Source organism: Zeus faber (assembly GCF_960531495.2).
Source record: "Zeus faber genome assembly, chromosome: 15".
In the NCBI taxonomy this organism is placed as follows: domain Eukaryota; kingdom Metazoa; phylum Chordata; class Actinopteri; order Zeiformes; family Zeidae; genus Zeus; species Zeus faber.
Genome location: NC_137194.1, coordinates 15,692,160 through 15,703,375, shown reverse-complemented (window position 1 = coordinate 15,703,375; position 11,216 = coordinate 15,692,160). Strand labels below are relative to the sequence as shown.

At 42.6% G+C, this 11,216-nt stretch overlaps 2 protein-coding genes across 2 annotated transcripts; one reads left to right on the top strand and one right to left on the bottom strand.

Moving 5' to 3' along the window:
* Nucleotides 1-2,526: 2,526 nt before the first annotated feature.
* Nucleotides 2,527-3,698, top strand: irx7 (iroquois homeobox 7; the record flags this gene model as incomplete). The annotated part of the gene is made up of 2 exons (XM_080015240.1): nucleotides 2,527-2,745; nucleotides 2,907-3,698. The coding sequence occupies 2 exons, from the start codon at nucleotides 2,527-2,529 to the stop codon at nucleotides 3,696-3,698; spliced, it is 1,011 nt and encodes a 336-aa protein (XP_079871366.1).
* Nucleotides 3,699-4,773: 1,075 nt separating this feature from the next.
* On the bottom strand, nucleotides 4,774-10,137 carry cd40 (CD40 molecule, TNF receptor superfamily member 5). The gene is made up of 9 exons (XM_080015766.1): nucleotides 9,919-10,137; nucleotides 9,290-9,374; nucleotides 8,192-8,314; nucleotides 7,928-8,074; nucleotides 7,717-7,810; nucleotides 7,158-7,216; nucleotides 6,729-6,821; nucleotides 6,592-6,617; nucleotides 4,774-6,500 (listed from the first exon to the last, which is right to left on the bottom strand). Exons 1-9 carry the CDS (start codon nucleotides 9,994-9,996, stop codon nucleotides 6,243-6,245), a joined length of 963 nt encoding a protein of 320 aa, XP_079871892.1. The 5' UTR covers nucleotides 9,997-10,137; the 3' UTR covers nucleotides 4,774-6,242.
* Nucleotides 10,138-11,216: the final 1,079 nt, after the last annotated feature.

Below are 11,216 nucleotides of genomic sequence, written 5' to 3'. Positions count from 1 at the left end.
GGGACAAAGGCCCCCGGCCCTGAGCTGTTTGCACGGGGAGATGGAACCTGATGATGCTGGAAGCCTCCGGCTCTCTGCCATTGTAGCCGTTGTACAAATTTGCTCTAGGCCCTCGGGACCCCACCCGAAATGCCCCCTTCTCCCTCTCCACCAATACCACTTTTTTTTTTTTTTAAATCTCACTCTATCTACCCCCAGCATGGTTTCTGCCTCTAACCCCCTCAATCTCTTGCTTCCCCATTCTCTCACTTTGTTTGTTGTTCTCTCTTGTTTTTCCTCACCCTTCAGGTGGACAGGGGTTTTGTTTTTCCTTCGCCCAGTTCAAATTTAGTCCGAGTTTAATGGAATTAGTCCGATTTGCAGGAAATCCTCATCCAAAGAGTTAATTGACGCAATTTTTGCTAACTATTATGTGTTATGCGCACAGCAAAGCAACGGAATTGCCATGGGCCTCTGAATAAAAAATATCCATAATAACTTTGGTCACTTTGGTAGAGCTGAGCTGATACATGCAATTCATTCACAGCCCAATTATAGATTGTGTTATAAAATGACAAGCACAGCATCAACAACCAAAACAACAACACAAGTTTGATATTGGTTTGTTTGATAACAATGACGTGTATAAGTTGTCTTAAAAATGTAGTCATAAAAAACAACAAACAAGTTAACATATTTTGCCTGCTCCAATTACTATTTATAATAGTACTACTACTACTACTACTACTGCTATTATTACTACTACTACTACTACTACTACTACTACTACTACTACTACTACTAAGAAGAATATAGATCAAAATACAACTACTACCAATAATAATTAAAATAATAAGATGACTACTACTACTACTACTTCAGCACAATTTAATAATAATAATTATACTCGTACTACTTTTGACTATACTTTACTATACTATACTATCCTGAAGTTCCCCAATCAATAAAGTGTCTTACTACTACTGCTGCTGCTAGTACTACTTCTACAACTTATACCAATGCCATTACTAATATTAATAGGATGGGTACTACTACTCTATGTAGTAATAATAACAATAATGATTATAGTAATAATAAAAATAAACAATAATTATAATATTAATAATAGCTGTAGTAATAATAATAATAATGATTATTATTAAATTATTAAAATTATTATTATTATTGTGATTACTATAATTATAGTAATAATAATACAAATACTAGTAATAATAATAATAATAATAATAATAATCACAGTAATAATAATGATCACAGTAATAATAATTATAATTATAACAATTAAAAAAAAATAATAATAATAATAAAAATCAGCTGTGGTTGAAGTTCTTGTTCTGGTGGAGGAGGGTGGAGTGGAATGACAACCTGCTATCTTTAACCCCCCCCCACATTAGCATCTGTTATCCCATAATTATCATACACATTAGTCAACACCTGTTTCACTTAGCTGCCTTTAATTAGAGACATTGAAACAAAAGCCCAGAGCCATAACAAAACCATCCGACATGTAAAGGAGGTAAAAGAAACCTCCATTCATCCCATTTATCTCTGCTTTCGGACCGTTTTACCTGACGAAATTTCGCAATATATTTTTTAATAAAAAATTATATAAATCAATTTAAAAAAGAAATATATATATATATGTATATATATATTTATGTATATAATGTATGTATATAATGAGAAATATCGAATAAAAATGATTAAAATAGTTTACATAGATTATTTTTCCGTTAATAAACTCAAATAACAATAATAACAAAAACAATAATAATAATAACAATAATAATAATAACAATAATAATATAATAATAACAATAATCGTAATATAATAATAATAATAATAATAATAATAATAATAATAATAATAATAATCCTATTTCCAGGGAGCTATGAGCGGCACTGAGGTTCCTCCCAGACATTACAAGGTGACATGTTGTTAACTAGATTTGGGTGATTTTGTTTGGTCAGCGCTAGACATTTAAATTGATTATCAAAGAAAAGGAAACTTTCTGGCTTCATCATCATCATCATCATCATCGTCCTCACCGTCACATTAAGATGATTAACTCTGATCGCAGGCTTCCTTTGACCTGCGGTAACTGGTTTCAGTCCCTCTGCTCCAATACTTTCCAAAAATGTGTCGGTGGCTCAAAGTTTTCTTTAATTTCTTTATATAGGACGACCCCCCCCCCTTACATTCTAAGTTAGTTTTTTTTTTATTAATTGTGAAATAACATTTGGATACTTTTCAATATTTTCCGTTTTTTTTTTGGGGGGGGGGGGGGGGTATTTTATTTCATTCAAGCAGCAGATATTTAAAGCGTTAAAAGGAAGCGCGGAGAGCTGCTTTGATGGGATTTGTCCTCATAGTGAAAGCTGAATCTCTTTTCACCAGAGCTGTCACTCCACGGGGCTTGGGCCCACCCACACCCCCACCCCCACGCACACACGCTCCTGCCTCCAGATGCATATAAATGGGTTGAATGGGGAGGTCGGAGTGCCACTCGAACCCGAGAAGTCTGGATGCCCGCATCACACTCTGGATTTGCCGGTTTCCTGGACAGAAGCATCAGCATGGCGGCTGGATACCAGATCCCACTTTTGGGATGCCCGACCGGGATACAAGCCCAGCAGCCGCCCCATCACTTGGGATCCATGGCGGCTGGGGTTCCAGTGGCGTTTCCGGGACTGCCAGGATACAACTTCATCCCTTATCCTCACCACAGACACATGGCGCACATGGTAAGACATCCAACCAAACTACACCACATTAAACCATTTGTTAGACTGACTGATGACTTTGGTATCGCGCACCGTACGCAATTACGCACGGTGCGCAATTACGCGCGGATGTGTTCTCCTGAAACTGGCTCTTAAGATGTCTCCTCTTCTTGTCTCACCAGAACACTGCGTTCGAGCTGAAGGTCGCCTCTCCTTACCACCACCACCACCACCATCACGCACTCCTGGCCCGGGGAGGGCCTCCTTTCTACCCCGCGTACCGACCCGGGTCGGCGGAGGACCCCGGCCGGGTCGCCAAGGTGGCCACCCGGGAGAGTACCGGCGCGCTCAAGGCCTGGCTCAACGAGCACCTGAAGAACCCCTACCCCACCAAGGGCGAGAAGATCATGCTCGCCATCATCACCAAGATGAGCCTCACCCAGGTCTCCACCTGGTTCGCCAACGCCAGGAGGCGCCTGAAGAAGGAGAACCGGGTGAGCTGGGCCTCCAAGGGCAAGTCCGAGGACGAGGAGGAGGAGGAGGATGGCGACGAGGGCGACGAGGGTGAGGGCGAGAGTGAGGAAGACGAGAGGTCCCGGTTGGAGGACCGGGTGGAGCGGCCCGCGGGTGGAGATATGGACGAGGATCCCGAGACGCAGGGCTCGGATCATCCACAGAAACTGGACATGACGCACGGGGACGGCGGGGGAAAGGCGGAGGAGGACCGCGATCCGGAGAAAACACCTTCTCCTCTGGGTGGAGGTAAAGACAGCGCTGCTGCTTGTCAAAAACCCAAAATCTGGTCGCTGGCGGAGACCGCCACCTCTGAACCGGCGAGGAAACACACGAGCCCGGACCGTGGGTTCCGTGGGCCGCAGCAGGGCTCCGCGGTGGGGCGGCTGTGGGTCGACTGGGCTGCGAGGAACGGCTTGTACCTCCCTCCACCCTACAACCCCACCAAGGACACCCTGTAAACACCAGAGACCCTTCCCCTCCCCACACCGTTTGCACTTTAAAGTTTCGAACTTAACCCCTCAAGTGTTTTAGTGGAGCTTGTCCAGGGTTTTGGGACCAAAGACCAAACCATCCACTGAAAAAATAAAAACAAGTGGAATTATTGGATCAACTTAAAAATATTGCTTCAGTTTTACATTTTTTATTTTTTATTTTTATTTCGTTTTTCTCAGCTTTAAATGTGGAAATGAGGTGTAAACATCTTTAGTTGAGGTGATGTAAATATGAAGCATTATTTTAATGTTCTCCAATTGTCTCCAATGCGTTGCTGTACATAACGTGTAGATGTGGTTTTTTTTTTAAATTCCCTGCACTCTGTAAATTATATTTCATTTGTTTTAAAGTTGAAGAGATATTTTTGCTTAAATAAAATTCAACAATCAAAACGCTCTTGTCATATACTATGTTTGATGAACTTTTAAGTAAACACTTTGAAAGTTGTTTCACACTCAAATGAAAGGTAAGTCATACTATCCTAGTAAAGTGAATCAAATGACTCTTGGAAAAAAGAAACGCAGCTTAAATCAAATTGATCAGATCATTAGGAAGTTTATGAGACAATTCCAAATCAATTGGGACGTCATTTGCGACGCATTATTACACCCATGTTTTATCCTAAAAATTGGAAGTTTAATTTCTAATTGTAGTGTTTACAGTCACTGGTTGAATGAAACGAGTTTCCATGAAAACGCAGAAGGCCCCAGCGCTCGATAGCGGGGGTTCCCAACCTGGTGTCGGCGGCCCCCTAGAGGTTTGCGAAGGAATCGCAGGCGGTCCACAGCAAAACCGGTGTTTATTTCCAAACGTGTACAGATAAAAGATAAAGCGTGTACAGTGTCGTTTCCGTATTGGAAAAAGTCATTGGATCAACTTAAAAAAAAACCCAAAAACGATCAGTTAGTCACATCTGTATTCCTTCGGGGCACTCAACCTCAACATGTGATATCAAGATCCATCGTTTAAGCTGAGGAAACCCCACAAATAACAATGTTTAACTAATGACGTATTTTTTTTTCTTAAGTTGACGCAATGCCCCCAACCCAGGGATTTCATTCGGTGCATGTTGAAACACACTCAATCTCCATTCATTCTGGGATCATTTTCCAAAACAAGAAAAGCTGGTGATGAGCTGCTTGCTTGTCTTCCCCAAACTAACAGCAACACGAAGAGGAAGGATCAGCTTCCCCCAAATAAAATACCCAGATGCACGCTCACATACAAGTGCAGTCGATTTAATACTTTTGAATTGCATCGGTTCCAAAGACACAAAAACCTTCGAAATTCCAGATCCATTGATTTCAACATTTATTTTTCCCTTGTCGGTTATTTGGCAACAGACTTGTTGCTTGTACTGTTTATATAACTATACCTGAGGTGTGATTACGTCACGTCGCTGCAACGAACCAGGATGAAATCAGGTTTAAATATCACTGAACCACTGGCTTCCCCCTGTGGACAAGCCGTGTTACTACTGTCTGTGTCTACTGCCCTATCATTTTTAGACAGTTAACAGCAAATTTATTAAAAACAAAACAACAAATCAGTTCAGGGAATTCGATTGTAAGCAGAGTACTCCTTTCACAATGGTACATGCCATATTACACCCATAAATGAGAGTAAGCAATAAAGTCGCTGACATTTTCAATGTGCAACACAACTTGGAATTAGTATCATGGCCACATATAGTGCTGTGCACAAGTATTTTTTTGTTGCTACTAACAAGACAATAAAATTCGAATAAAAACAAATAATCATTAACACAATAAAAAGCAACAAAAACATGTGTTTTTTCTTTTTCATGACCTCGGCTGCATTCAGCTATTTTCCCTTTCCAAGTCAATCGGATGTGTTTTAGCGTTCACCGTTCCATCATTTTTTTTTTTTTCCCATCAGAGACGCTATCGTTGTGAACTCAAAACAACAACAAAAAAGGAACAAAAAAAACAACTTCCAATTTTGGACTCGTAAGATGTTCCGCCTCGCTTTGGTCCACGCTCTGATGGAGGAATTTGACAGATATCTGGAATAGCCGGAGTGCCCCGAGGAGAGCTTTGCTGCCAACTCACAAATATCACAGAAATATCTAGTATTGTTCATTGTATTCTATGTATTGTATTGTTTATCCGTATGAATCCCGTGTTCCATATTCATATTCAATGTTCATGTATTCTATATGTACAACGCACAGCCAGCCGGTCATTATCGCAAAATAACCTCCGACGGTGTGATTAGGACCCCGGCCTGAAGGCGGGGGTCTTATCGCTCCGCTAGAAAACAACGTCCACAACAACGTAGCAAAGTATTCACACTAAAAAAAATAAATTAAAAACATTTGTTCGTGGCATGACTATTTACTACTATACTACCCTAACTATTTACTGCTGGTCACTGACCGCTGATTGCCCTGATGACATCCAGAAGCGACCTCCACCCGTCCACCATCTGAAGCCGCTTTCACCCGTCAGGGCCCGCACCGGCGAGCAAAGCTCCCCGCGCCACGGCGCCTACACCGGCTGCGACTCCTGACGAGGGAGCGCCTCCCTCTTCCCGTCTTCCTGCGCGCACACGTTCCCGTTGAGGGTCAGGACGACGGCGCCCGGCGGCTCGTCCCGGTCCTCGTTCTCCTCCGGCGTCTTGCAGCTCTCCTCGTCCTCCGGGTGATGCAGCTCGGTGATCAGGGAGACTCGGTAGGTTTCCGGGGCCTTCCCCCCGTCTTCCGCCCTCGGCTCGTCGATGGCCTCCGGCCACATCTCCGCCCAGCCCTGCAAGCGGAAGGCACAGTGAGCGTCCATCCGAAATATGTGGAGCATGGAGGCAGCAGGACGCATTGCGGAGGCGGAGTAAAACCTTTACCTTGTTTTTGGTGTTTCTTGAATTACCTATAGCGAAGAAGTCGGACAAAAACAAGACATAGGATCATGAATACACTCAATTTACTACAAATGTTCTTCGAAATCAATTAACCAAATAGTGAGCTGTTTGTACTTTACCTTTAAATTTGAATATTAGAAATCCCAAAAGAACCAACAGGACGAAAATGGGGATTATCCATATGACCATGTGCAATCGGTGTCCTTTCCCTTCTGTCAAAGGGGGAAAAGAAGAAGAATCCATTAAAAAACAGCCCGAGAGGTCCGACCCCGCCTCGCAAAGCCATCTCTGTGATTTGTTTACTTTGATTTGTTCGTTTCTACGACAATCCGCCATGCAAGGTTTTAAAAGCCTCGCGGCGTAAAACGGATGTCGGTGGTGAAAGCTGCCGATCCCGCAGCAACCACGGAGGCTGACACCTCGGGGCGGAGGCTCGACTCGCCGCCCGCGGAAGCGCGCCCCGCGGAGGCGCGCCCGCGGAGGCGCGCCCGCGCCGACGTCGACCACGAGTCGCAATGTTGGATCGCGGTCGCGCAGACGACACTCACCACAGACAACGTTGGATGTGGCGGTCCCGTTCGTCTTGATTTGGAAGCCGGGTCCGCAGCTGTGAAGGGGATCAAAACAGATGGCACTTTAAAACGCACGCTCCCAGTACACTTGCATGTTTCTGACGGCGCTTTGCAAACACCCGTGCGCTCGCCGGGCTTGCCGTGAAAAGGGTTGCAAATTTTACTTAAAAATAAACAAACAAACAAATAAATAAATAAAGAATGTAAAATGTGACAGACGGCCCGACTCTTTCTTGAGATTCAGTTCTCGGCGAGTCAAACGAGTCGTTCGACCTTGGTCTCGGCTCGATCTCGTGCATCAAACGGTGAGCGAGGGAGACTTTCAGTGAACGCTGATAATCATTTCCATTTCATGAGCTGAAAGGTCGCTGGCTTGAGCGCTCCTTTGCTGAAAGTGACTCCAGACCTGTGCCGTGTGGTTATTTTCATTGTCATTGCCGAAAAAAAAAAAAAAAAAGGTTGTGAAACACTGTTGCAACCGAGCAGTTTGCACGGTTTCAATCTCCGCACGCGCTCCACGGTGTACTGCACTCACGCTGTCCACTGCGTGCACTCCATTCCATCCGAGCTCTCGCTGGAGAAGGTGTTTGCCGGGCAGTCCACGCACACCGTGTCCTGGGAGTGGTTTCCTGAAACGGGACCAAGACGGACGCTGGGTTTTTAATACGACCACGCGTCGACAGAAACACAAGCCCGTCACTTTGACGGCGGCTCGTCAAGTTCCTCGGGTGTGCATTCATCTGTACCTTTGTGGTGAACCTTCTTTCCCGGTGCACATTTGGTGTGCGGCACGCACGTGATGCACGCCACGCTGGAGCAGTGGAAGCCCCCCTTGCAGGTGCAGACTCTTCGACTCTCCTTGCTTTCGGGGTCACCAAAATCAAAGTTTCTGTCTGCGGCAAGGGGATGAGGATCACACATTTACAACTCATGCCGTTGAAACGCAAGGCGGCCGACGTACTGCGACGCGCGTATTTATTTAGGCAGTTTGCATTTGGCCGCGGCCTCACTGGGGTCGCAGTACGGCTGACGGTCACACTTGTCCTCCATGGTGTACGCCGCCTGGTACTCGTTCTCCCCGCAGGGTTTGCACTGAGGATCCAGGCAGTCGCCGCCCGCCGCCATCCTGGTTCCTGTCGAGCAAACAAGTATGAATATAACGTAATCACTCATTATAAAGTGTAAAAAAGCAATTAAGTGTAATAACACGTTGTCAAATGTGATAACTCATTAATTAAGCGTAATAACACATTATAAAGTGTGAGAACAAATGAATAAATCGTGCCAACACATGAATGAAGTGTAACAACACATTAAGTGTATACAACTAATGGATAAAGTGTAACAACACATTAACTGTATATTACTCATTAATAAAGTGTAACAACACATTAAGTGTATATAACTAATGGATAAAGTGTAACAACACATTAACTGTATATTACTCATTAATAAAGTGTAACAACACATTAAGTGTATACAACTAATGGATAAAGTGTAACAACACATTAACTGTATATTACTCATTAATAAAGTGTAACAACACATTAAGTGTATACAACTAATGGATAAAGTGTAACAACACATTAACTGTATATTACTCATTAATAAAGTGTAACAACACATTAAGTGTATACAACTAATGGATAAAGTGTAACAACACATTAACTGTATATTACTCATTAATAAAGTGTAACAACACATTAAGTGTATACAACTAATGGATAAAGTGTAACAACACATTAACTGTATATTACTCATTGATAAAGTGTAACAACACATTAAGTGTATACAACTAATGGATAAAGTGTAACAACACATTAACTGTATATTACTCATTAATAAAGTGTAACAACACATTGAGTGCATATTACTCGTCAATAAAGTGTAACAACACATTAACTGTATATTACTCATTAATAAAGTGTAACAACACATTGAGTGCATATTACTCGTCAATAAAGTGTAACAACACATTAACTGTATATTACTCATTAATAAAGTGTAACAACACATTGAGTGCATATTACTCGTCAATAAAGTGTGGTAACACATTATAAAAGTACATTACGTGAAACAACATCACCGAATACATTTCAGCTTAATACCTGGACCACATTTTAGGCAACACCGGTCACCCTGAATCTCTTGATATTGTGTTTGGGGATCACAATATTGTGATGCAACAGCCACCTGTAAGATATAGATATTTAATATGGGATGTATTACATTTTTACAATATATTTCAATAGTATAATGATGATGATGATGATGATCATACTACTACTACTACTACTAATAATAATTATAATTATAATAACAATAATAATGATAATAATGACGATAATAATAGTAATGATAATAATAATGATAATAATAATAATAATGATATGTCACAGATCGGATCAGGTGGGGCATGGCGGAAAGCCCCTAGAATATCGATGCTTCTATGTGCACGGCAGACTGCAAACCTTCTAATCCCCAATTTAAAATAATCAGAGAGACGAAGCAAATCCACGTTTAGCTTTATTTGTGTCGCCGTTTCCATTGATCCCGGTGTTTTCGGGAAATCGAAACCGAAAGTAACTTCGTCCCAGGGACGTTTACTGAGGTGGCGACGAATTGAAACAGCGAGTTAACGGCGACGTGTCGGAGATTCCTTTTTAAAGCCTCTGGATGCGGGTGTCGTCGGGTTTTTTTTGGGTTGTTTTTTTTTGTTTTGTTTTTTCCAACTTACCGCCGAGGATAAAATGAGCAGCAGCGGCAGCATCTCCAGGACGTGTCTTCGGGAGGACGCCTCTGAGCGGCCACCCATTCCAGCTGGAGCTCTTAAGAGCGGACGAGGCGAAGGCGCGTCGAAAAGCAGAAGGGCGTGGCGCGGACTGCCCTGTAGGGGGCGTGTACAGGGTTCTACCACGTGGGAATTTCCCACTGTCTCTACCGTAAATCCACTCAACCGTGTGTGTATGATTTTTGTAGATACAATATATTACTTTAGAAATAAAGCCATCGATTGAGGCCATTGTTATTTAGCACAAAAATATATATTGTATGTATGCAATTTATATGTATATATATATATATATATATAAAATAATTAACAATTAATAATTGAAACTTATTTCCATGAGAAAGGATGCTAAAGCTTCCGTGGATTTATTTCATTTTTCACACCGATTAAGTAAATCGCCAAATAAGAAGACTCTTTTATTCGTCACATGACACACCGCACTACAGCAACAACACATGCATATATAAACACGCGCACGCACGCACGCACGCACGCACGCACGCACGCACACACACACACACACACACACAGTTTTTGGGTGGTGGCCAGTGAAATGTGGCCTCTGCATTTCTCCCATCCTGTCATAGTGTATTTTGTCCTGTTTTATATTGTGAAAAACATTAAGCAAAAATGTAATTAATTAAGAAATGTGATTTTTAAACGATTTATTATTATTTATTTATTTATTCGTTTTCCGGACGTTCTTTTTATTATTATTATTACTATTATTGGTATCGTTATTATTATTTGTATTATTATTATTATTATTATTATTTGTGGATAATCACTTACTACTTAGCAGTACTTACTAAATGACTGGTTTTCAGTTAACTGCTCACAGACCACGGGATGTCCCGCGGTTCTCAGGACAGATCAGCGGCAGGATTCCCCTAAAAAAACCTAAAATCCCCCTCAGCCGCCCAGTAAAGGGACCGGCGCCCCCCCGTGGAGGACGTGGGAACGACACGCGCCAGGCGGGCCAGGCGTGCGGGAACACGCACGTCGACCGACCCTCACCTCACCTGGGGCGTGGACACGGAGAGACGCGCTCCCACGCGTGCACGCACGCGAAACCTGACTCCAACCCCCACACACAGGGGCGGGTGGAATGCGTCCAGACAATAAAAGAGGAACCCAAATTCCAGTAGCTCAGTGGGTTTTTTTTTTTTTTTGTTGCACGAGAACTACATGGATGCGTGATGTCAGGATTAGGACCCAGGAAGAAAGACAACGCATCCAGGATG